Source organism: Apostichopus japonicus, chromosome 2 (genome assembly GCF_037975245.1).
Source record: "Apostichopus japonicus isolate 1M-3 chromosome 2, ASM3797524v1, whole genome shotgun sequence".
NCBI lineage: Eukaryota > Metazoa > Echinodermata > Holothuroidea > Aspidochirotida > Stichopodidae > Apostichopus > Apostichopus japonicus.
This window is the reverse complement of record NC_092562.1, coordinates 17,506,319-17,534,193: the sequence shown is the minus strand read 5'-3', so window position 1 is coordinate 17,534,193 and position 27,875 is coordinate 17,506,319. Positions and strand designations below refer to the sequence as shown.

Here is a 27,875-nt window from a genome sequence, read left to right as displayed (position 1 = left end):
AAGACCTCCTAGATCGTTGGAAATAACACTTCCCAGACCTTGTAAGCTGCTCTAAAGTTTCACAACATCCTTTATTTTGAGATCCCCATGTCTTGATATGGTCATCAAATAGTTTAGAGAAATAGAAGAAAAAAGACAATCTGCTTTGAAATATCATGACATATCTCGGCCTATGCGCTATGTAACGTCAGGTTTTTCAGCAACTATAGCCTACCGCCGGTCCGCGGTCGAAGGGTCGTTCATGAGTGGTCATCATGGAGATTCGATACCATGCAGACCAATGAATGATATATTTTTCGCACATGTAATTTTTTCGACACCCAAAATCCCAGTGGGCGGGCGACAAGCTTTCATGGGGCTGTCTCCCCCCCCCCTCCCCTCCCCCCCCCCCCCGTGGCTACGCCACTGGGTACCTGGTGCCGAAGCACATATCTTCAAAGTACTGTTTCCAACTTTCAATTGTTTCAAGCTACTATGTGACCAAAAAGAAGTTCTCAAGATGAAGTTGCAGATCTGAAAGGACCAGTAATTTTACTAGGAAACCTTTCGACCACGTACACCTTTGAAGTAGGATAGGATTACACAGTATTTGAATTCTTCATGGATCGGCTTGTATTAAATTAGCTGAAACTCTATAGACCAGTCTTGCAAGGTTTAAAGAAATGGCTCCTTACATAGTTGGCATGATTCAAATTCATCCAGTGCAAATTCATCCAGATGCAAATTCATCAATATAATTGGTCGAGAACTTGCTAGAACAGTAAGCTGTCTGAATTAGCATCTTCAGATCGAATATGGGTTTGCTGAGTTAGGGAGCAATATGTTCGAAGTACAAGGACCAACCAATGAACCCAATTTTAACATAAGAGGCAGAGATAAGACACTATAGCAGAAATCATTATGTCTTATTTCTGTTTATTACTGATAAATGCAAATATTTTCATTAAAAATCAATATGAAATTTCATGTTACTTTCAGAAATATATAAACAAAGCAACTTCTACAACTTCAGCTCATTCTCATTCATGCTATCAGCTAGAAAATTGACCATGAGGCACATTTTCTATGAGGCATTGATGTGAATACCACTGACATAACTTGTGCTATTCAAATGGATAAAGGGCTTGGTCAAGTCATGAATAAGGCTCTGCCCCATATATTGCACATGTACAAAAAGGGTTACTGCTGTACATGCAATACTTTTTTGATGGGGGAGAGAGGGGGGGGGGGGAGATGTGGTAACATGTTGAAAAGACCACATCTTTTAATTTGTCATTTTTCTTTTGAACATATGCAAATGCTAGAAATGAAAGCACTTGGAAATTTCTTAAAGAGATAGGCAGTTGTTGCCCTTGCACTGCTTTGAAGTCTGCACCACTGTAAATATTGTTGAAGGAGTGGAGTTCTGCGAATCTCTTGATAGTCAAGTAATAAATTTTTCTTTCACTGTTTGTTAAACAGCTCCTAGCAGTAATATGTATTTACACGACATTGTATCTGAGGTTCATTATGTGTGTTTTCTACATACAGTCAAATTAAAAACCAATGTTAAACTTGTTCCCCTGCAATGGTCTAAATTCTGAAAGTACATCAATATCATAACTCTTTTGCATGTTGTATAATGGTACTGAATTTGAAGTGGATTATATTTATCAATGAATATAGCAATGTTTTGGGTAAAAGCAATTAAAGCATCCACTTGAACTTCATGTTTTCCTTGCATTGTTTGCTACTTCCTCCTATCTAGATTCCAAAGGGACATATAGATAAATGCTCAATACCTCAAACAACATTATTTAACCTTGTTTCCCACAAAACAATGTTCTGTCCCAGTTTCTGTAAACTACTCGGGATAAATGGAGGGGTGGGGGGGGGGGAGTTGGACAGGTTGGGAAACTAAATATTTGACAGATGTTGTATTTGACAACAAAATTCACCTTCCCAAGGAAGTAATACAGTTCTTTAAGTGGCATTTTATGAAGGACCTACAGTATGTAACGGTAGCAGAATTGGTTATTGCCTCCTGCTGAAATGTCCAATAAAGACTCGCAGTATTGAAATGTTCACAGATTCCTCATTTAGAGAAACATCTGTGTTTATTGAAACTTTCCTAGGATGTTGCCAACAAGATGCAGTTGAAGTCTACTGTACCTTGTTGTCAAAGGTGGAGCTCACAAAAAGTCCTATCAACTAGTCTTATTCAAGCAGTGGCAACATATGGGAAAAATGAAAAGCAAAATATGGTACCATTTTGGTAATATTATTTTGAACTATTTATCCCAACACCCTATCCTCCTTTTAAGACTTTTGCAAGCTTGTAAACCAGTTACAGCACTCATGCAACATGATATGACAAAGGTTCATTGCCAGAACATGAAACTAGCAATTTGGAGTAAATTTGTTAAAAGAATGATGAAGTTAATACACTGAAATATTGAATGGGGCTCAAAAGAGCTTAAGAAGTCTTTTGAGGTACATTACTTGTTCTGATAAATATATTAATTGCCCTAAGATTCAGCTATTAAAGCAGCTACTAGTAAGATACTAGATAGTATGGGATCATGAAGGTTTTCAGATTTTACCTATATTGGCCTCAAATAACCTTTGACTTGGCTAAGAGCACTCAGCACATGATACACCTGCATACAAACTTCCATTCATCATTCCAATATTGAACTATCATGTTAACATGGCTTTCAGTTTCAGATATCTAGTTATATCACATGGGCTTCTGCTATACTGTACAAATTTATAGAATAGTACTCAATGTCAGAAACCTATATGCACTACATATGACTACCAACTTTTCCTTGTTGAGTTAGATGCTCTATGTTACTCTACTCACCTTGAGTAGCCTTTGACCCTCAATGAAGCCAACACCTACTGAAAATTCCAGTATAAATATAAAATTAATGAAATGATTCAGAAAATACTTTAACAGAAAGGAAAACTAAATTATAAACACTTCTGTTCATACTGACCTCAGCGTAAACAATTTAGAGACCAAGAACATATGGTATAATAACCATTAGCTAACATTTCTTCCTTCTACTCTGCAATTTTGAGAGAACAATAAGCAAAATTGATACTGGCAAATGTAACATGGCAACAATAACAATAATTCACAAATGATGATGACATCAGAAAAAGTAGCAACCATGACAATGATTATGATTTGAAAATCTTAATGAGCAATCCTAAATGTAACTAGAATATCACTTTTAGTAGAGCAGGGTTCTCACAAGCATGTTCTAACCTGGCGGTGGTCGTGGTTTGAATATGATTTTGCCTCTCCCTGCATGGTTTGAAAGTTGAGCGCCCGGGCTGAACATTTATGAACCAGGAAAAGCTTGCTGCCACTTATCTGGTCCGAAAAAAATTATAGCATGAGGTAAATTTCCTCCTGGGTGAATAATTATCATAACAGTTCAAGAATTTTTACCAAAGGTGATCATATTTGAATATCTGGAGTCGGCTCGGACTTGAAGGGTCTTGGATTTGGCTCATACCAAGTGGGCTCGGACTTGGCTCAGACTCTGGCTAATTGGACTCTACTACAGCTCTGCCATAAATATAAAAAGATAATGGATTGTTAATAATTTATTATATGATGATGAGAAGGTACAGACTTAAAAAGTTAACTCCTAAATGTAATGGATAGTATTAAACTCTTCGTTTCACTAACAAAAGGATTCTCAAATACAGTACTACTGTAGCAACATTACAGCTGAAATAATGGATCACCAATACGATGCAGTGAAGAAAGGGAGTTTAATAAAGAGCATCCCTCAATGTAATGACTAGGATAAAACTCTTAGTTGCACTAACAAAAGGATACCACATGCAGTACCAACAAGAGGGATGCCCATTATATTGAGGGTCCACTAGACTTAAGGTTTGCTAGACCCAACACCCCCATTGTGGGAAGCATTATTGAGCGTCTAGTTAGCATTTATTGGGTAACTGAAAGTATTGAAGGACCTTGGTGACTCCCCTCCCAGTAGTTTTATAACATTTATGAACCAGGAAGAGCTTGCTGCCACTTATCTGGTCCGAAAAAATTATAGCATGAGGTAAATTTCCTCCTGGGTGCATAATTATCATAACAGTTCAAGAATTTTTACCAAAGGTGATCTTTGGTATCTGGAGTCGGCTCGGACTTGAGGGGTCTTGTATTTGGCTCAAACCAGATGGACTCGGACTTGGATCGGGCTCTGGCTAATTGGACTCGACTACAGCTCTGCCATAAATATAAAGAGATAATGGATTGTTAATAATTTATTATATGATGTTGTGAAGGTAGACACTTAGAGAGTACTCCTAAATGTAATGGATAGCATTAAACTCTTCGTTTCACTAACAAAAGGATTCTCAATACAGTACTAGCAACATTACAACTAGAATAGTTGATTACCAATACGCTGCAGTGAAGTAAGGGAGTTTAATAAAGAGCATCCCTCAATGTAATGACTAGGATGAAACTCTTAGTTTCACTAACAAAAGTATACCACATGCAGTACCAACATGGGGGGGGGGGGGATGCCCATTACATTGAGGGTCCACTAGACTTAAGGTTTGCTAGACCCAACATCCCCATTGTGGGAAGCATTATTGAGCATCTAGTTAGCATTAATTGGGTAACTGAAGTATTAAAAGACCTTGGTGTCTCCCCTCCCAGCAGTATAACAACTGGAATAATGGATTGGTGAAACAATGTTTTATTTGATACAGTACAGTGAAGTAAGGGAGTTACATGAATAATAGTTAATGCAATGAATATGATTCAAATCTTTGTTTTACTAACGAAAATTATTCTCAAATACAGCAACATAAGAATTTGTATAAATGGATTATTAATAATAAATTTTATGATGCTGTGAAGGAAGAAAATTCATTAACAAATTTTAATTTGTACACTGCATGTCATATACCTGTCCAGAAACTAAAAAGAAAAATTCAAACTCATAGAATGCACTGTACCTGGCTCCAAGCAATGACATATAAATCTAGTCCTCATTGTATCTACAGAAGTTGTTTGTCCAATTTTAATCGAAAGCCTTTCCTTTCATTGAAAATTTTGATCTTCAGTAAAAATATTCTTCTGTCTGTAGATTTTATTGATGACAGTACTTCCTTCTCTTGTGGAGAAATTCCACCAGCTCTTGTTAACTTACAACAAACCAAAACAACATTTCAATCATATGTCAAAGTTTCACTGAAGTACATTCCATGTAAATATTTTTTTAAAGCCTCACATTTTGATATTGACATTGTTGCAAAAGGTACAAATAAACACATCATAATCAAGGTTAAAATGTGATGGTGTGTTAACACCTCAAGTCTTTGCTTCACAATCCCACCTACAATTCATTCCAGCCTGCCAGATGGCAGATTTACAGTACATTTGGTTTTCAAAGACTACACATAAAGTCATTTCAATTCTGATAACATTCTATGATGGTGGAAGTAGCAAAGTAAAACAAAAGGTTTGGCAGTGGACTTGGTGGGAAGTGGAAAGCCTTTCTTACATTACTTTGTTAGCCGTTGCCTTAGATCGTTTACAGTTTTTGAAAATAAACAGCAAATTTTCATCATCTTTGTTCGTGTTGAAACTTAGTACAGTAAATTTATATTTTGTATAGTGTGTGTTGATCAGACTTAGAGGATATTAAAGGGAAGACTTTAGAAAACTAACTTCAGGTCATAGGGATTTAAAATATATCTCACAGTCAATACTTACTGAATATTAAAGACAACTGGGGATGTTTGCAATATATGCTTGTGGAAGCTCCTTATTTCCATATAAGCCATTTCTCGCTGCATCCCATGGTCAGCATGAACCAGCAGCTCAAAGTTACTGTACAGTATTTTGATATCCTGTGTTGACCTTGAAATTGCAGCCCTGTACTTCTTGCAATAAAGTGGAGCATATCTGCTGTGGTGTTCTCATTCTGCATTCATGCATTCCTCAAATTGTGCCAAATTTAAGCCATCTTTTCTGACAAGAGAATGAACATAAATAAGTCCAGATAATTGTTTCATAAATTGCAGGTGGAAGTCTTGACAGTGCAGTTCCCTATTTGATGTCAATACTTAGTGTACATGTTGTCCAATATTCATGTCAGTTTAGTTAATTTAGCTATCACTTTTTTCATGGAAACCGCATATGCAACAATTGAGAAAAATGCCACACTACTAAGTTTGAATATTGATCTATTATTTGGTATGTAAGTTGTACCCAGGAATTTAGCATGCAATCACTTCAAGGGATTGACTGAGTATTCATGCATGGTTCAATGCCTCATCCCGCATGCAGTTCATTTACTTAAAAATTGCATGCACCCTAGACTATGTATACCGGTACATTTAGTCCCTCAACGTATCATTTGGGGTTTAAGCTCAGAACTACTCGTGAACACAGACTTTGGCATTATGACTGAGTTCATTTTTAATGTTTGGTTTCAATGATGTTGAAACTTTCCACTCACGATGGCATATGTGTGCGTGTGCATTGGTAGGAGTACTGTGTTTGTGATCCTAGCTTGTTAACACAGTTTTTCATGACAATAAGCTTTATTGGACAGATCTCATAGTTGGTACAGTATGTATGTATAGATGCATCACAAGTACAAGAAGCCTATTGTTTTTGGTGAAGGTCAAAGGAAATTTAGGTAAAAATGGTCAAATTGTGAAAACTCAATTTGAAGCATGGATAGATCTATTTATTGGTATGTCTAGGGCTAGGCTGGTTGGGTCAACAGGGCAAACTTGTGAAAACCTTATTTAAACCATACATCTCAAAGCAGGGTACACTAGCTTGCAGAGATATATAATGTTTAGTATCATGTTATATCGCTACAGAAGGCTTTCAGTGGTCTTTTTAGATCCCCAACTGTCACTTTGAAAATGTTGTTTATCACAGTTCTCAATAGTTTTTTGCTGTATATTATTAAGATACAATAAGTTGTACATGCAGCCTACACATATACTGTACAGTAGCATACATGTCAGATTGACAAATTCATAAAATGAAACATTACATAATGGAAACCATGTGCAGTGCAGTTTGCATAATGGTGATCTATTTATACACCCAACCAGCTAGTATCGGATCATAGCAACATGTTACCACATGTATGCATTTAAGTGTTTTGTCACACAGTACAGTGCTAACATCATACAAGGGAGTTTTATTTGTTCCATAACAACTCTGATCATAATAGCCTGTTCGTGCAGGGAGTTGTAATGGAACAACTCCCTGGTTTGTGCTATGGACATGAGAACTATCTAGTGCCTGTTGAACATTAGTCTTGTGCATTTTGATGTTACTTACTAACACCAAATTACTGCACACAGATGGTCATTTTTAAAAGTATGAAAACTGAATACAATCAAGAGCTTTTATTTGGACATGATACCCAATATGAAACTGCTTTAGTTGCACATAATGTATGTATGCTGGTTTTTATCATGAATGATTTTTATAGGAGCCATGAATTTGTTTTTTTTTTATGAAGTAGGTCTGGATTCCCTTGGCATTATAACCTGATTGAAATTTAACCTCTGTGATTGCACTAATATGTGAGACCATTGATCAACCTAATTAATAGCTTTTAATGATGAAGACACTGATAACAATTTCATAACTCATTAGTGTGAACACAATGCAAGGTTCAATGAGGTACTGTTTATTTCCTTAAAATGCATAGCTGGTGGTTTTTCAACATACTCTAATCCTTTCAAATATGTTACATTGAATCTTTACACTTTTCCATTGATATATCACAGACTGTGTTTTTTTGTTATGGGACTCCGTAAAACTGGATCAAACCTAGCAATTTTGGACAAGTAATTTGCTCTTTTCGCAAAACTCCTAAGTGCTCAAGTGACTATACAGTAGGTCACCCTGTGAAGGCATTGTGGGACTTTGAGGAATACTTTTGATCAAGCTATTACTTCAGCACTATTAACACTACCCACATCATAACGTTAATATCAAAATGCCTAAATTACTTAGCCATGATTGCGTTGTTATTCTAAAATGAATACTCAATTGTTTACCTTCAGCCATGATTCATCCCATACAGTAGGTGCAGGGGGAAAAAACTCATGTTACAAAAAGTTGTTGTACACTGCTACACTGAGGCCCTGTGTGACTTAGTTCTCTGAATCAGAACCAATGACACACCACTACTACTGTACGCACAGGGCTAAGTGATGCACACTAACACATATAGAGAATATTGTGGGGATGAATATTGTACTGAGACGGCAAACGTTTTCACATTTTTTACTTTTGTAACTCGTTTATGGAATCTATCAGGCCCTTTCTTTTACTGTAGTGTTCCGTTTGCTTGTGTATCTGTTTTTGTGGAGTTGTGACTTTCTGACTGCCTTATTTTATGGCAGAGAGATTGAGACATACCCAAAGATTTATATTTCGTGAAATGGTTCAAAATTGCATCGCACGAATGCAAGTTCTTTCATACCCCTAAATTGACACATCTGTCGATAAGCTTACTGTAGTGAAGGGCCTAAGTAAACATCCATTATCTTTGGATGCTGTTTGCTATGCTCTGAGCCTCTAACCTCAGAAAGGTCAGGTCCCAGAGATTAGTGGTATTATATTGAGGTAATTTTGGTTATTTTTAGGGAGTAAGATTTCCAAATGCCCCAAAACATGCACAAACACAATTTGATCAGCATATACCTGAAATGGATTCAAACTCATGAAATATTTAACTCTGCTTGGCTGCAAAACGTTATGGTTGCCTGCTGTATAGTTACTAGTACTAGCTACAGTACAGTAGTAGTAGGCTAGTATAGTAATAGTAGTATGCTACTAGTAGGCCTAGTAATATTTGGAGGTGCGTCAATTATTAAGCCTTTACTTTAAAAGATCTGGAAGATCACCAGGCTGCAAAATGTGTAGGTTGACCAGTCTGTTACAAGTATATACTTTAATTTATATATCACATTTTATATTCCGAGTATCAGCAAAGACAGTAGCAGGCAGCTGTGATTTACCATAGCCAGTAATACTGATAGGTCCAATTTAGGGCTAACGTTAGGCCTAGGCTAGTCTACTCTAACTCTAACCATGGTCTTACTTTATTTGTGTTCAGCATGAAGGTATTTACTCTAAATGTTATTAATATATCCGGAACACTTTTAAGGAATTTACTTACAATGCATATACTCCACCAAAGTTCCAAAAGCCAACTTCAAATGGGCAACGTTTACGGTAACCTGCGGCACTTTCCTTTGTAGACTACATGGCTAGGCCCACATAGAGTAACGTTGAATGTAGGCTATTGGGATAGCAACGATACGATACGATCGACTGCCCTACCACCGAACACAGAAAGAACTGCTTAGATATGGGGGCGTTGTTTCGTTACGTGTAAATTTGCCAGTTAAAATAGAAACTCTTATTTTCTTAAATATCCCAAATTAATGGAAGAAAAAGTACAAACACGAAGATTTCAGTGTAATTAGAGGAACCTGTAAGTTTCGGAACTATATACAGCCGCATTTGGTCAAAATCGAGGTGTAAAGTTGGGATCAACATATATACCATGTTCGTAATTCTGTTATATACCCTTCGGAATTACCTCCACTTTTGAGGGGAAATTTTACCCTTTAAATGAACGATTTTTTTTTTGTAACTTCGGAATTGAAAAGTTTATGAGGTTTTCTCTTAACTCGAAATAATCATTCCTCAAAGGAAGTGAAATTGATTGAACAAGAAGACCCTAGACTTAGGTTTACCCGGTGTCAGGTAAACCTATCCCCGAGGTAAACCTAAGTCCCAGCTACCATGCATTGAAGTAAACACAAATACCAATGTATATATATATATATATATATATATATATATTCGATATATATATATATATATTCGATATATATATATATATATATATATATATTCGATATATATATATATATATATATATATATATATATATATATATATATATATATATATATATCGAATCACTTTCCGATTCTTCTTCAACTTTAGTCCTATTTCTAAACCCTTCGGTGGAAACTTCCATCAGCTTGTCATTTTGGATCGATGAAGCGTTCGGCACGTCGCTACCAGAATTGGAACAAACTTTTCTGTCTTCTTCTGCCTTCAGGAGGTTATCGTCTGGTAAGCCTTTCCTGATCTGGTAAGAGTTAGACTGTACTTAACTCGGAGGTGAGATGGAGGCTTTCATGTCCATAATGAGACTAGAGTAGGGATCTGAATCGGCTACAGGGGCTTGGGATTCCAATTTATTGTCTCTGTCTGATGTTTCGTCATCTTCCCAAGTCTCTTCCAAATTTAAGTCTTCTGGAGGTCTCTCGGTGAGCTGTTCCATGGTGGACACCATAGGTGGTTCTGTCCATAAAAGAGTATGAAAGAAAATTACTAGATAGGAATACACAAGCCATGTAGACGTAAGAACTCTGCATAAAGTGTAGATCATGCATGTTACATTTGAAGACTCGAATGAGTCAACGATAGCCAGTAATTTTAAGGGCGAAAACGGATTGCTTTTGGTGATAGGAGGGGGTGGGGGATTAACACTTTCTTGGTGGGAGGGAGTCAGAGCCACAGACAGAGATCTAAGAACATTTAATGATTTCCCTAACTTATGTAATGTCAGAAATGTCAATTTTTTTATTATTATTATTTATAACCCATCTACTAGTGAAATGTCTAGTATTGTTGTATCAACTACAGTAGTTACAGAGTATTATTATAAAATGTAAAAAAAAAGGTTAAAGTTTTTGATTGCAATAGATTTACAAGCTATATTACAATGGAAAGACATGAAGGAAAAATTCATAAAAAAGATGACTTTAGAAACAATGTTTAACAAACCTCAGTTAATTTGTTGTGAATGGTTGAAAAACAGTGCTATCAGACCAGGCTAGATTTTTTATGCCACTTTTAATTTGTACGGGAACGACCCATTAATTTGCCGAGGTTCATCGGTTTAGAGTGACAAGACTATTTAGTCTAATACTTTATCCATTTAGCTGAGTTCCTCAGATCCAGCACAAAATCACAAAAAGATATTTACCTGTCTCAAATGACATGTTTACAGTGGTAGTACAAATTTGTCAACTTTTGGATAGAAAGATGGTGTTTAATTTTCTTTCAATGGGTGCAAGGGTGTTGTTGTTTTAATATCAAGTTAAAGGAACATGCTTTGGTTGAGTGAGAATTTATGTAAAGCAATGGGTTAACAAAACTTAACATTAAAGCCTGTTCTAGAAGAGCTGATAACATCATCAAGTTAGCCTTTAAAGGAACATATCGGAGGTTTAGCATATTTTAACAGTGAATAGCTTGGAACTGGATCAGCAGTGTGTGAGTGTAAAATCTCAAATTTAGTTTAGTTTAGTTTAGTAGAAAAAAGAATCAGGAGGGACACTTAAGTCCCCATCAAGGACCCTATAGGAGAGGGAAAAAACTGAAGACACAAACACTCAGACCCGATTACAATGCTTAAAGTGCTTGTCCAAAGCATTCTTAAACCCATTGACACTACTTGCAAGTACAACTTTCTCAGGCAAACTATTCCACTCATTCACAACCCTATTAGAAAAAAAGTTATGCCGAATATTAATCCTACTATGCGACTTTTGAAGTTTAAGACAATGACCTCTTGTACAACTATTGTTTGCCAACATGAAAAAGTCAGTAAAGGATAAATTGTTGAAACCATACACAATCTTGAAAACCTGGATCAAGTCCCCACGTAACCTCCTAAGCTCCAGTGTGGTGAGATTCAGCAGTTGTAACCGCCTATAATAAGGAACCCTCTTTAAGGAACTAATCATCCTAGTAGCCCTCTTCTGGACATTTTCAAGTACTTCCTTATCCTTAGCAAAGTAAGGGTTCCAAGCCTGCACAGCATACTCCAGATGAGGCCTAACCAACTGCTTATAAAGCCTAACTACGATGTCCTCTTTCAGAAAACTGAAGTTCCTCTTGATCATACCCAAAACCCTATTACCTCTTTTAGCAGCTTCAAGACAATGTTTAGAAGGTTGCAGAGATGAGTCAATGTAGATACCTAGGTCTCTTTCAACAGAGACCTCCTCTAAATCCACACCATTAAGATTGTATGTAAACTTTTGGTTACTACTTCCAATGTGCATTACCTTACATTTATCAATATTAAAAAGCATTTGCCACCCCTGAGACCAGGAAAAAACCTGATCCAAATCCATTTGAAACTTCTCATAATACTGTAGCTTTTGGAAGAGACCTCAGAATACAATTTAGTGTCATCAGCAAACTTCTTAGCTTTACACAAAATATCTCCGTCGAATTCACACCAATGTGTCAAAGGATGGATCATTCTTATCGTAATGGTGTAGGTTTGATATTTTTACGGATTTAAATATAAAATCATAGCCCTGCCCTTGTGAATGTAAATATGTTGCAATTACCATCAATTCTGTTTTAGCGCAATTTGTCTCAGATTATTTCACCTTCAAATTGTCCTGGATGTGAAAAAGTTCCAGGACACTGGACACTTAATAGGCATTAATTAATGGAAAATAGCATTCCAGTAACATAGACATGAACAACAACAAAAAACCAAAATGACATTTTATTCTCTTGCTCTCTCTCTCAATCACATTCATTGTGTTCTTCTCGTCTAAAAAAACTTCAATAGAGCATAAAGCTTATTAGAAAAAAAGTTCAATGTAACCAGTTGATACGAATGTCATCACGGTGTTTTAATGTAATTTCTAAGTAGACATTCGGCATATGGTATATTCACTCAAACCTACACATCTCTCCTCCATCAGTTATTAACACAGTTTCCTACATTTTGTATGGTTTGACAATTTATCCTTCACTGACTTTTTCATGTTTGCTAATAGTAGTTGTACCAAAGGTCATTGACGTTAACTCCAAAAGTTACAAAGTAGAATTAATATTCAGCATAACTTTTTTTTCTAATAGGGTTGTGAATGAGTGGAACGGTTTGCCTGAGAAAGTTGTACTTGCAAGAAGTAAAAATGGATTAAAGAAAACTTTTGGACAAGCACTTTAAGCATTGTAATCGGGTCTAAGTGTTTGTGTTTTCTGTGTTTTTTCTCTCTTATAGGGTTCTTGATGGGGACTTAAGTGTCCCTCCTGATCCTTTTTCTACTAACCTTAACTAGCCTAATATGCTGTTCAATTCAGGAGTAAGGACTGGAAAGGTAACTATATATGTAATATGTCTGACAATGATATGCAGCTCAATGCATAGTAAAGCCTTTAATATTGCTGCAGTAGCGACCGAATATGAAACACTGTTTAAGACACAGGATTATATGTAAAATGTTGCACTTACACAACATCACAAAGTACACTTTGAACAATTCAAATTTAAAGGCCTTATACATGTCAAAACAACAATTTTAACATATGCATGCACAATTATATTCATGAATAAGCAGATGCTAAGTGAGACTACAAGAACATCCAAAAATTCTGCTTTAACTGGTTTGTAAATTTGATAACAAAAACGTAAAAAGTGGTAAATTTGACATATCAAAGGGTGATATCATCAGTCATCTTCCCATTTGACTTCTTTAAATCTCATATTAATAAAATTTAAATAGTCATAGCTGTAATCATTCCTTTAATTGGATATTACTTTTCATCGAACATCGATATTTCATCACGACAGATCAAGAATTAACATCTTAAATTGCCTTCGTCTGTTCTTTCCCTTGTCCATCAAAGACATGAACAATCATAGACCACTGTCATCTGACGCTTCCAATGCATAAAGAGGCATTGGTACCGCCAAACCCAAAAGAGTTTGTGAGTCCAATCTGTCTACCATCTCCCAGCCAAACCTGAGATTTATTAGGCACATAATTCAGATCAAATTCATCGTCTGTCTCTTCTAGATTAATTGTTGGAGGCAGCTGACCCTGGAAGAGAGGAAAATTGGAGATGAAAATAAAAAAATACTTTAGGGAGGAGTAGAAATAGTTTAAATAACTTCACAGTGGTACTAAAGATTATGTATGTATGTATGTATGTATGTATGGGTGTATGTATGTATGTATGTATGTATGTATGTATGTATGTATGTATGTATGTATGTATGTATGTATGTATGTATGTATGTATGTATGTATGTATGTATGTATGTATGTATGTATGTATGTATGTATGTATGTATGTATGTATGTATGTATGTATGTATGTATGTATGTATGTATGTATGTATGTATGTATGTAGTTTAGATCCTCCGCCAAGCAGGAACTCGCGAAGAAGCCATCCGCAAGCTGACCGAAGTCAGTCTCTTACATTCATATTTAATGTCCATGATTATGAATTGTCAATTGTCAACAACTCTGTAACTGGACGACATAAATTAATCTTTGAGTGACTCGAACTCAGGATCTTATGATTGAAAGGCACCGGCGCTAACCACTGAGCTAACACTCCAACCAGCAATCGATGCTCAATTAGAAGTGTAGATTTAAATTATATTTTAACACGGAAGATAATTAAGCTTATTATCACTTACATGTTGACATGCTAGTACAGTGAATATTGCTTCTAATGCTCCAGCAGCACCTAACAGATGACCCGTCGCTCCTTTGGTGGAAGACACAGCCAGGTTGTTGGCATGGGAACCAAAGACAGACTTGATTGCCTGATTCTCAATTTCATCGCCTGTAGGAGAAGTGATGAAATACTTGTTTATCACCCAGTGCCACATTAACAACCTCTGGTGATCCTTCAGCACCATATTCTTTCCACATCCCCATTAAAGTGTGAATGCACAACCCAAAACTAGAAGTCTTTCTTGGCAGTGTTCACAGCAGTCTGTGACCTCAGGGGGATGCTTCACCTTTCAAGCCCCTTGAATTTGGGGGGCCTTAAGCACTGATCTGATCTTCCCATTGCATAATCTGGTACTGATCATACCCATTTGTACCATATTTTGACAGTTACCTGTCACAAATAATCAGCATGGCAAATTACACCTCAACAATTACCATGTGGCAGCCACTTTCTCCTTCTGTTAAATCTGCTCGGATACCTCATTCTTTTAGAAGAGATCAACAGTCATTTGGGTTCATTGGGTTAAAATTTTAAGCAATTATTTGTGAGCTACTCTTCTTCCTGGCCATCTCTTGTGAATTTGTTCTTTTGCTGATTGCGTTCTATCCCTTTCTTATTTCTTATTTCCTTTTTATTACTTTTCAGCTTATTCTCTGTCCTGTTTTTTTCTTTCCTTATATTTTGTAAATATCTTTTGTTGAATTGAGATTCTTATCATTCTTCACTATTTTTTTTTTGGTTCTATGGTCACTAGCCTTATTAACAGAATCACTATTTTCATACTATGTTATTTTATTACTGTGCCGTATGTTATGTTGTTTTTTTTCTGTACAATAATATGAGATATAAATCTGAATGTAATTGTTAATGAACATGTTCTGGTCAATTTGTTTAGTATCCAGAGTTATAATCTTTCTCATCTGGTAATTCACAAAATCACCAAAAATTAATCTGCAAATGTAAAATGTCCCTTAAAAATGTATGACAACTTATTACGGTACCATCGGGAGCAATAAATATACAGTTAATGTTTCAAACTCTATAACCAATCATTGCCCCATTGGGTGCATAAAAAACTTAGTCTCTCATTAGAGTACTAGCAAATTTTCCAGGAAATGAATTGGACTTCTCAAATCTGTTAAATTTAATGGAGTACTTCAAAATATTAAGAAATCCATTCACCAAGTGCAGCCACTGGTTAAAGCAGTAAACAGTTTGGAGGGCAGGACAGGAGGGAAGAACTACTACTTGCAGCAAGCAAACAGGAAATTTGATCAAATAAAGGGCACAACTCTCTTTCCAACCAAACTACCCTAACTCAGTGCTGTGATTCTCTCCAACCCAATAACCCCATCCCCCCTCCATCTTTGTGATGTGATCAGATCTTGATGTTAACAATTGCAATGAATTTTAAACTTACTTCAACATTTCTAATATATTTGACATTTATTAATGACTACTCCCTTTAAATGGTAAACATCAAACTGGAATGTAACTGCTGTTTCATTGGGTGTCAAACCCACTACCTGAATGTTACAATACTTTCACCTTACCTAGAGGTGTTGAAGTTGCATGAGCATTAACATATCCAACATCCTCGACTCTGACACGTGCATCCCTCATGGCAGCCTTCATGCATCGTCGTGCACCGAATCCATCTCCCCTAGGGGCGGTCATGTGACTGGCATCACCTGTCATTGGATGGGAAAAAGTTTAATTTACAAAACTAGCAGAGCTTGGGACAGTAGTAACTAGACTTCACAGGACAATGTATCATAGGTTAACTCATTTGTTTACATTAAATGTAAAGTTGTAAGTGGTAAACCAATGTAGAACATGAAATATGGTCCTTTATTTACTGGTACCATTAGCATTGAATTTCCAGCATCTGCATATATCAAACTAGACTTTTACAGGGAGAATACTGAAAATGAGTACTTTAGTTCTCAAAAGAAACAAGAAAACACATATAACAATAATTGTGCAATAAATTAATATACATGTGACCATCAAATAAATTTGTAAATATTCCAATAGAAAAAAGGAACCAGTAAAATTCTTTTGTACAAAAAATGGCAAAGTTGTAGATGAGTCTTTTGAGAAACTAAAGCTTTGTTGATATTAGACTCCCTTGTGATTTTGATTTTTTTATGTTTCTAGCAAAATATCCCATTGTCCTTGTTTATTCTGTTTGATTCACAGCACTTTGTTATCATCTATTATTCTAACAAGATTCCTTTTATTGCTACAAATGTTGTTCAACCTCACCTGAAAGACCGCAGCCGAGTATCTCTGCTAGAATGTTTGCCCCTCTACTCTCCGCATGATTCCACTCCTAAGTGAGAGAAAACATGACAAATGTTAGCTTTAAAGAGTCAGATAAGAAAGGAAATTATCAATTTAAAGTTTACAAATTGATTGTTTATTTGTATCAATGGCTTTCCTATACCTGACATTCCAACACTCAGAGTCTTACTGGGCTTTACAATAGTTTGTAAAATCTCCTGGTTTCAGGTACCAACCCCCTGGGTTTTGTCTTTTCAAATCTCTCCAGATTTACAAATTTAGGGGTTGACAGGTCTGTCAAATAACTTTCAATGGTTAAACTGTCAAACCAAGACACACAAGCTGTGAACAATTCAGCACGTTGCTGTCTGAGCATTACACAGCACCACATCTATGGGTCCTTTATAGAGTATCCCAAAGGATGCAGCCACAATCCAGTGCACACAACTATATACACAAGCTATATACATAAGTCCCTGTTTATACACCTGGTTGCTAAGAGGCAATTGAGCTAAAGTGCCTTGTACAAGTAAACAATACTTTGATCTAATCGATCATGGAATCCTGCCACTAAGCAACATCCATCCTCCGCTCCCCCACCCCCACCCCCACTATAAACTGTCCCTACCCTTGATCTTGCAGACACACATACTACTAGTAGCTAAAATAAATCCATATTTCAACAGGCAAATTGTTGACTGACAATTGTAACCATCTAAATATGTCTATTTTTGATTGATCAGATTAACCTTAGCAGACCAAACCTCTAATGTGAGAACTGCTGCCCCTTCAGCCATCACAAAACCATCTCTCCTTGCATCAAAAGGTCTGGAAGATTCTTGTGGTCTGTCATTATACTTGGTGCTGAGAGCACGTGCCCTGGGAAATATAAATGATAAGGGATCAAAGTTTTTGACCAAGGATCCTAAATGTCTACTCAGAGGGCAGCACATTTGTATTCTTTGCTGTCACATGTTTTTATATGTTAATCATCCAAAGAGCTGTTAAATATAGTTTACTGTAGAAGATTACTATAACATCCTAACATATGGGCACAACAAGTATATTCATAAATTCCATCGAATCTGTTTCCTTATATCAGCATTTACTTCTGAGAATATAAAGACAGTTATTGTCTAGCTGAAACATTTGCTAAGGCATGCCACACAGACAAAACTGTGATAAATAATAAATTATTATTTGATCCTTAACCATGACATGAATACATTGTTATTATCATGTAACACTTTCACTTAGTCATTTTTTTTCTGACAAAATAATAACAATATTTATGTGTAAAAGTAAGTTGGCCTGACGTTTCGATCCTAGCAGGATCTTCTTCAGAGGCTAAATGACAAGTTACAGTAACAGAGGGGACAAAAACACGCACAGAATACAGACAGGTTAAAGAGCACGGTGAACACAATGAGATGGATGAAAGGGGATTATAAGTAGAACGCAACAGGAGAAGAGGAGAGGAAGGAGATAAACTGTGGAGGGACAAAGAGAGGATTAAAGGCACAGGGTAAGGAATAAACTGGAGAGGGACAAAGACAGAAAGGTGTGAAGAAGAATGGAGGGGAAGAGAGCTGTGAGAGGAAGAGTGAAAGGGGGGGAGGGAGAAAGGGGAGAAGGAGTAGGGAACAGAGGAAAGTTAGTCATGTCCTTCCTGAATGTTCAGCCCATGAGGTTGAATGGTACGAAGGCGTTGCATCCAGAGCCTCTCTCTGCTGATACGTACTAGGTCAGGACGGCTACCTAAGGATTCAATCCCCTGTAGGGACATGTCGTTAATGGTATGGTTGGGAAGGTTAAAATGTTCTCCAACTGGGGTCTCAGTCTTCATGGTGTTGACTGTGGATCTGTGACCATAGAATCGCTTCTTGAGGGTGGTTTTGGTTTCGCCAACATACTGGATGCCGCAAACTCTACAAGAGATCAGATAGATGACATTGGTGGTAGTGCAAGTGATGTGACCCTTAGTCTTGTGTGTGAGTTGCATGCTGTGGCTGGTGATGGAATTGGATTCAACAATGTGGTGGCTGCAGACGATGCATCTCGAAGTACGATCACATTTGAAGGTACCATGCTGAATGGGTGTGGGGTTAGAAGTTAGAGGTGGAACAGCAGCACGTACAAGAAGGTCTCGTAGGTTGCGTGGTCGTCTGTAGGCGATGATGGGTTTTTCAGGGACGGCTCGTTGGAGTTACAATATTTATGAATAGTTAAGGATAAAATTTGTTGGTAAAACAGATCACTTGTGAAGATATAACTATTTAACAGGTTTCAGCAAAGAAAAAGATGTTTTGCCATCTTCACATTTCTATCTGTTAGATTTTGTTTTCTTCCTTTTGACAGATACAGAAGAAGAAAAGTCTGATACTAGTCTTGAGGAAAAAAACAATCACTTGCATTTCTTAATACCTTGAAAAGCCTGCCATCGCTACCGGACATATGCAGGCCTCCGCTCCTCCTGCTACCATGACTTTGGCATCACCATTACGGATAAACCTCATGGCATCACCAACTGCGTGACAGCCTGTGGTGCATGCAGTCGACACACAGTGGTTAGGTCCCTATGAATAAAGGAATAAAAAAACAGTTAGAGAAAACTTCCAGATACTACCAGTGGTGTTAGCAGATGGGTCTCACCTGGTGGGGGTGCATGGAAGGAGCAGCTACGTTATGTAGAGGGGCAAGAGTTCTCATATAGGTCATGACAGATGTGTACATAACAGATCTATGAGATATATAGTTTACATAGTAATCTGGTGGGGAAGGGGCCCTGTTGAGGAGGGAGAGGAGTAGTACCATCGTGGAGAGGTAAGGGCGATGGGTACAACCTCTACCTGTCGATTTTGTATTATAGCAAAAATTGGCAACAAGTAATACATGTCTTATTTTTTCTAAACGAAAACAGAAGATTTAATGAAGGGAGACATTCGATACATCTCAAGCATGGATTCTTTATAGATCTGAATAGGAAAGAGGCCAAATAACCACATGGGAGAGCACAGCAGAAGGGATTATTTGATTGTCCCCTTCTGATTCCTTCCTTTCTCTGTGTACATCACTCTTACCTGGAAGCCATACCTGATGCCAATGTGTCCAGCTGTGAGATTAGGTAAGATCCTTGGCACAAAGAAAGGACTGACTTTGCGGTACCCCTGTAGACAAATGGAAAACAAAAGGTTATATTAAAGGATGTCACTGGTTCTTTAAACTAATGTCACTGGTAATGATACAGTGACTTAATGGGGGACACTAATTGGTATCATGGAGAGAGAAGAGGAGAATAAAGTCTTTTCTTTCTGCACTATGTGCTGAACTTATTGTCACAGGTAATGATGATACAGTAATCTATAAAGAAATACAGACATTGTCAGGGATGGCATAAAGGGGGGTGGGGGAGAGAACAAGAGAATGTCTCAACTTTTGGCAGGCTATGCTGCAAAAATGACTGCAGTTCTATAAGTTTATACAAACCAAAATGTCTCCCACAAGAAAAACCTGCAAATCCTTCCTTGTTCCCTTACACATGCTGATCCATTCAAGTTCTATCACATTGTAATGTGTGATTGAATTAATGTTGGCGTCAACTGTGCGTGTGTGACGGTGTTAACAATGTTTATGCGTGTGTCGGTTGTGCGTGTTGCTTGGGATGTGTGTGGTGCATGATTTGTTTGAATGGTGCGTGTTGCGCATGTTTTCTTTAAATAGGGTTTGGAACGGATTAGGAGGCAGTTATTACTTAGAGTATATAAAGACAAGACGTGTCCTGTTATATTGGTATTACTTTGTTTGTAAAGATATCTTGGTAAGACTACTTTGAAGTTTGGCAACAAATACACTTTGACATAGTGACAAATATTGCCCTCTGGTGACTGGACTCTTTATTTATTTGTTAAACACATAAACGTATAACTGACCAGTAAGTGTTGTTCACTACATGTTCTAGATTGATGCAAATCAAAATCATTTCTTTTCATTAAGAAAAATGGAACAAAACAGATGACTTACCTTTGTCTCTAGTGTTCTACCAGTGTCAACAATTTCCTGGAGTCCTGGTAATCTGACACCAACAGCCATACCCTACAAAACAGAATCATTATTATAACCAATTGGACAAGATATTTAAAGATTCTTTCAGGTTATCCCTTGGACAAAAAATTCTTATTGTATTTCTTGATGGTCCAAACAAATATTGATGCCCAAAAAAGGTAGCAAAAACAACAACCAAGGTGTATATGGCAGGAGAGCTGGGTTTGGTGAATAGAACACCAGCTTTGGGCCATTAAAATTTAACTTTGAGTGGATCAACGGCCTACTACTATTTTTTGTTTAATTTCAGTTCCTCCAAGGTGATGGGGCGATGCCAATCTACTATTTTGAAGGTACAGTATTTACTTACAATGCAATCTGTATATGATGTAAACAACAAGTCCTTCACCTGATGATCTCAAAAGCTTACGTGATTGTCCAAACAGAAATTTGGTCATCGCATACAATCGAAGTACTGGTCAAAAGCTTGCCCTAGAGATGGGCTAATTTAATTGAATTAAGACAGGTAAGAAAAAGCAACTAAAGAGTTTGCAGAACTACTCAGATTGAGTGCTTTTATTTTTTTCTCTCTTTTATATTGTTTATTTCTTCTATTTTATATTTTGATCTTTTTCTTTCTCATATTCAACATTTGTTCACTCAAAATCAATAGCTTACTGTGTCCAGTTTATCTTGATCTGATGTCGGTTTCCATTTGGCTTGACAGAGGGCTTCCTCTGAGGCAACAAGAGCGAACTGAGTCACATCTTCTGCTATCTTCAACTCCTACAGGATAAGTAAAAGCAAGAGATTTTCAGAATCTTCATCATCCTTCTTATAAACAGTTGTCTTTTTTACAATAACCAATTCCCACTCCACTCAAGAGTCACCCAGTTTATGACTTTGAAGTTCTGTAGTAAAACCTCGGCAGAGTGCTGTCTCCTGGTCCAAAGAGTTGCAATTAAAATACTGGTTGTTATCTGTATGCAATGTTAACAAGGCTAGATACAACTGGACAAATACATAATTCAGTGCTGGAAGTAAACAAAGGCTGTTGTATTTCTCCACGATAGCCTACAAAAGCACCCATCGTGGAAGGTCACAACGGCTGTCTTGCCCAAATTCTTTGGCTGTAATTTGGCAGCTGTGCCCTTTCACTTGAATGCAATTCCAAGTAGATAAATAAAACCATTTTACAAAATGAAGTCCACGAAATAAACTTCCACAAGATAAAGATCAGTTAATATCAAACTATGAGTCACATATATATGTTTGCATACTTAGTGATTTTTACATTATGTTAGCAGAGTTAAAACATGATTGAACCAACCAATAGTATGTGTTATGTGTTCTGCTTCATATTCATAATATCACATAAAGCTAATACTGATGTTTCTCTGACTGTCCAGCAACATAATTGTTTTTGGCCTTGGTGCCCTACTACCAAACAATGTTTGACCTTGGTGCCCTATTTGATGACCTTGGGGCCCTCCCAAATTTATAACAAAGAGGCCCAATGGCCTTGCCCTGACCAAGCCTTACTTTCAGCCTTGTAACTAGGCTACTGTACACTAATAGCTGATAGTTTTTTGTGTTTTTTAAATAATCTGCCTGGATTAAAACTATTATCTCATAAATTTAGTAAGAAAGACTCTTTCCAAAGTTCAAGAAAACTGGTTTGTAAATAAATATGTTGTAGATACAATCAATCATTGTTACTTTATCATTTAAAGCCACATTTTTGGATAGCTAAGTTTATTTGCAATGACATTTGTTTCGTTGTTGCCTACCAAAAAAATATGCCTGTACATGTATAGGTTGAATATAAATATTTTAAAAAGTAGATAATTTGATGGTTTTGATATTGTAAATGGTGATATCAGGAGCTAAACTGGGGGCACCTACTAGTAACCCCCCCCCCCCCAAAAAAAAATGTGACTTAAGATTGTACTATCTCAGTTCAACAAAAGGCTAAATTGGGATAAATTTTACACAATTTCACTCATACTGTACTCACAGCTTTCGTAAGGTGACTCGGAGCATGAAACTGGCCGTCGCCCTCGCCCCTTGGAACCAATCCAGCTGTTGGTAAGCATCAAATAATATTGATAAAAGCACATTAAATATAATCGAATAACAAATGCAGATTAAAAATGTAAATATAATAATTACGTATATAAACCACACCAAGCAATATTGGGAACAGAAATATTTTACTGTCCAGATGAATGATATCGAACGGATTAGTCATGCTCATTTTGCTGAGAGCATATATGTAGATCTAAGGTAATACTGATAAAACAATTATTGATTAATTGATTGATTGATTTATTTTATTTCATCACGTGAATATATATAATGTGATAGGAAGTCCTCTAAAAAACCTTCAGATGGCTTAACAAAGTAGAGGACTACCTGTAAAGAAAAGGAAAAAGAAAACAAAATATATAAGAAAAAATGAACATGTTCAATTAATAAGATGCAATAATTTTTTGAATAAAGTTTCTTCTGAATGATTTTGCAGAAGGTTTATTTGTAATATTGTCTGATAGAGAATTCCATGTTTTGATTGTACGTGCCCTTAGTGATAACATCCCCATTGTAGAATTATATCTGTTATAATGTGCATTGCCTGAAAATCTGGTATTGTAATGATGAACATCACTGTTACTTATTAAGTAGTCATTAAAAGCATTTGGTAACAGTCCATTCCATGCCTTATAAGCAAATGTAGCAAGATTAACCCGAATAATGTCATCAGTTTTTAACAACCTTGAATGATTAGTGTGGTCCCGTGGTTTGGCATGTGTTATATGGCGGACTGCTCTCTTCTGCGTAATATAAATGGGATTCAGATTGGTATATCTAGTACCACACCATATGTTACAACAATACGTAATATGTGGCAGGACTAATGTCTGGTAGAGAATCTTTAATATGTGTTGTGGCAGATAATGCTTAAGCTTAGCTAAAACACCAGTGTTTTTTGCAACTTTTTTACAGACAGTTGTAATGTCTTCACACCATTTAAGTTTATGATCTATATAAACGCCTAAAAATCTAGTGCTTTTGACTTGTTGTAGTCGTTGACCGCCCATAGTTATATCAGCATTCCATGTAAAATTGTAAGAAGTATTAAAAACTATATAGTTTGTTTTATCAATATTCAATGATAATTTGTTGCCAGCAAACCAGTCCCTGAACTTGTCTTTATTCAGTTGATACTTCAGTATGAAATAAAGTACTCGATTGTGGTACGAAGAAGATATTTGTGTCGTCAGCAAACAAAACAACTTTAACTTTACCAAAAACTTTGGTAATGTCATTGATATAAAGGATGAAAAACAATGGACCAAGAATAGAGCCTTGTGGCACACCACATTGTATTCTCTACGGTATTCTCTCCGGTATTATCATCACTGATAACAAAACGTTTTTTGTCGAAAAATTTACATTGAGTAGAAATGTAAATATTGACAAACATGATTTCATACTGATTATAGACATGAATTCTGATTAAACACGATTTGCAAACTATCGAGGATACTAATAACTCAGTGACCAGTGAAAAGATTTGCCAAAGTTGTTTTGGCTACCTACAAAAGACATGAAAACGAAATAAATGGTTCAGTTCTTTCATCCTCAAACATCTTACCTACTTTACTTGGTATTCCTTCATATTTTTCTCCACTCAGCAATCCAATGCCACTCTTGCCTTGAAGTAATTTTGACCATACATTGCTGACACCAATCCCCAATGGTGTTACAACTCCTGGAAGATATAAATTATTCACAAGAGACTGTGATGGTATGAAAATAATGATTTCAGACAACAACAAAAAATGAACAAGTTCTGACAAGTTTGGTCATCATAACATTCAGGTAAGTGATTACTTTGTACTGTAATTGGACACTGTAAGTTATCAGTGTTAACCTACTGTAAATTGCAGACTACCCTGCATTTTTATCTTTTTAGCTGTGACCATCTGATCATGGTTTGGTAAGAGATGTCTGACATTCTCCCCGAAGTTCCACCAAGATCATAAAGCTTCTTATACCAGATAAAAACTTGTGCTGAAAGGGGGGGGGGGTGTTGGAGGGGGGGCTTTGATTTAAGTCCTTGTGATCCTTTGTGATGATTTCCACTTCCAGGGTCTGGTTACTAATACTAGTTTAGTTTAGTTTAGTAGAAAAAAAGGATCAGGAGGGACACTCAAGTCCCCATCAAGGACCCTATAGAGAGAGAAAAGAAAAACTGAAGACACAAACACTCAGACCCGATTACAATGCTTAAAGTGCTTGTCCAAAGCATTCTTAAACCCATTGACACTACTTGCAAGTAAAACTTTCTCAGGCAAACCATTCCACTCATTCACAACCCTATTAGAAAAAAAGTTATGCTGAATATTAATCCTACTATGTGACTTATGGAGTTTAAGACAATAACCTCTGGTACAACTACTGTTAGCAAACATGAAAAAGTCTGTAAAGGATAAATTGTCGAAACCATACACAATCTTGAAAACCTGGATCAAGTCCCCACGTAACCTCCTAAGCTCTAGTGTGGTGAGATTCAACAGAACACCGCCTATACTAAGGAACACTCTTTAAGGAACTAATCATCCTAGTAGCCCTCCCCTGGACCTTTTCAAGTATTTCCTTATCCTTAGCAAAATATGGGTTCCAAGCCTGCACAGCATTCTCCAGATGAGGCCTAATCAACTGCTTATAAAGCCTAACTACGATGTCCTCTTTCAGAAAACTGAAGTTCCTCTTGATCATACCTAAAACCCTATTATATACCTCTTTTAGCAGCTTCAAGACAATGTTTAGAAGGTTGTAGAGATGAGTCAATGTAGATACCTAGGTCTCTTTCAACAGAGACCTACTGTAACTCCACACCGTTAAGATTGTATATAAACTTTTGGTTACTGTACTACCAATGTGCATTACATTGCATTTATCAATATTAAAAAGCATTTGCCACCCCTGAGACCGGGAAAAAACCTGATACAAATCCATTTGAAACTTCTTATAATAGTTTTTGGAAGAGACCTCAGAATACAATTTGGTGTCATCAGCAAACTTTTTAGCTGTACATACACAAAATATCTCCGTCGATGTCATTTATATAGCAACAAACAACAAGGGACCCACTACAGACCATTGTGGAACCCCACTAGTAACGTCCTGCCAAGAAGAAGCACAGCCTTTAATTACCACCCTCTGTTTCCTATTACCAAGCCAATTCTCGATCCAAGACAGTAAATTCCCGGTAGAAATACTAGATGATGGTAGGCCTATACTGTAAATTCGCTTTAGTAATAGCATTAAAGTTATTTTAAAAGATAACTGCGATCACGATCTATCATCTAGCTTACTTTGCTCGGTGGCTTAGTGCTTTCAATTCAGCTATGTGATTTCATCAATTAGTTGATCAGATTCCGCGGGAAATAGAAAATTTATACTTGTAAAGGTTGGGAGTCAAACTGCTCAAAGCAAGGAAAAATTTCCCTGACTCTGTGGAATAATCCATGAAAGTGTCTCAGATCACAAAATTGATGATACCTTGTTTTGGCTGCATTTGTTCATGCTTTGTATATTGAAATTATGAATGAAAGTGGTTACAATTTGACTATTTGTGCAACTACATATGTATAACACAGTAACGCGAATTTAGGGAACACGCGAAGTTACAGTACCGTACACCATGCTATTACTACACAGCAATCTAAGTAGGCTAGGCCTAGTCGCGAATCTAGTACATGCACAACTCTGTAACCTTCATAATTGAGATAATATGACAATCCACTTACCTATTCCTGTTACTCCAACCCTCACTCTACCACTTTCACTCACTATACCACTCGAGCTACCTTGGCTTCTAAATGGAATATTTAAAGTTCTTTTCGCGCTACAGAAGAGAAATATAGATGCAGGCCCGACTACGGTCTTCTTCATTTTCTTCTCTTCGAGATCGAGTTGAAGTTCGAAAACCCCACATCAAGCAAATTCGGTCCAGTTTTCGTCACAGAGAAATGGTAATCGATCATTGGGTGCTATGGCGGTATTTGTTTAATTTTTTTGGATGGAGTTAAAGTTACTTCACACATCTCGCTTCTACAACCGTCTAAATGACTGATATTCATAGCGAGATTTCAAATAAACAAATAGGAGAGTTTGTTTTCACAGTGAGTTTTTCAAACCAACTTGATTGAAAAGAGAAAGAGATGTCCTTGGCAATTATTATTTAGGCAAATACAAATAGCGCCACTAACTTTACAACAACATATTAATTTTCTATCAGGGTGAATTTTCACGGGAAGGAAATGGATGAGTGGTAGAAAAAAAAAAAAAAACTTGAATATGGTTAACATTTCAGCGAATGTCCGGTAAATATTCGCAGCTTTTGAACATCGACATTTCTGATACCCCAAATGTGGGGTGCCGTTACAACCACATATATACTTACGTACACAGGAGGGCAGAGAGGGCTACTGCCCCACCACATGCACCGACATACCTCCGCTCACTTAGAAAAATGGGGGAAATGAGTACAAAGCCTAGGTTTCTATTTGTTACTCGTCAACGAGGGATTTACTACACGGCAGTACTAAATCATTCAACTGGATCCATTGTATTAGCAGAAGAGTGTTTGGCAAACAAATGATCAATGTTCGTTTCATTCACCACACAATACATCTAATTTGCGATCTTATTTCTTTTCTTCTATAGAAAGTCACACACTCAAAACTTTGACAGTTTAAAGAAGGTAATACATATGACATGAAACGTTCGAAAATTCCATGTCTCATCTGGGCCACCGTAATTTCTACAATAATTAAATAATGCTTGTGAAGGCCCCAAAACACCTCGGTCCTCCTGTCCCTCGCATAATGTTTATAGCATACTACCCAAGTATGGAGTATAAACCAGCATGCACGGTCACGTGAAACC

General features: G+C 36.8%; 1 protein-coding gene and 1 long non-coding RNA gene across 7 annotated transcripts; both read right to left on the bottom strand.

Annotated features, from left to right (window-relative positions):
* Window positions 1-425: 425 nt before the first annotated feature.
* Window positions 426-9,830, bottom strand: LOC139980319 (uncharacterized). The gene is made up of 4 exons (XR_011797540.1): window positions 9,189-9,830; window positions 5,741-5,998; window positions 4,125-4,240; window positions 426-3,562 (listed from the first exon to the last, which is right to left on the bottom strand). It is a non-coding gene; the product is annotated as an uncharacterized lncRNA (long non-coding RNA).
* A 108-nt stretch (window positions 9,831-9,938) lies between these two features.
* LOC139980305 (3-oxoacyl-[acyl-carrier-protein] synthase, mitochondrial-like) lies at window positions 9,939-27,027 on the bottom strand. 6 transcript variants are annotated; one of them, XR_011797521.1, is made up of 13 exons: window positions 26,735-27,023; window positions 24,574-24,690; window positions 22,936-23,000; window positions 21,597-21,704; window positions 20,898-20,969; window positions 19,958-20,044; window positions 19,302-19,453; window positions 17,642-17,756; window positions 16,860-16,926; window positions 16,145-16,282; window positions 14,551-14,699; window positions 13,662-13,944; window positions 9,939-10,390 (listed from the first exon to the last, which is right to left on the bottom strand). XR_011797521.1 is itself a non-coding variant. In XM_071991890.1 (13 exons), the coding sequence occupies exons 1-13, from the start codon at window positions 26,877-26,879 to the stop codon at window positions 10,334-10,336; spliced, it is 1,350 nt and encodes a 449-aa protein (XP_071847991.1). In that variant the 5' UTR covers window positions 26,880-27,027; the 3' UTR covers window positions 9,939-10,333. The 6 variants fall into 6 exon arrangements, 3 of the variants coding, with proteins under 3 accessions (XP_071847991.1, XP_071847972.1, XP_071848000.1); XR_011797530.1 differs by having other exon boundaries at window positions 13,708-13,944; XR_011797526.1 differs by having other exon boundaries at window positions 13,720-13,944.
* Between the last annotated feature and the right edge of the window lie 848 nt (window positions 27,028-27,875).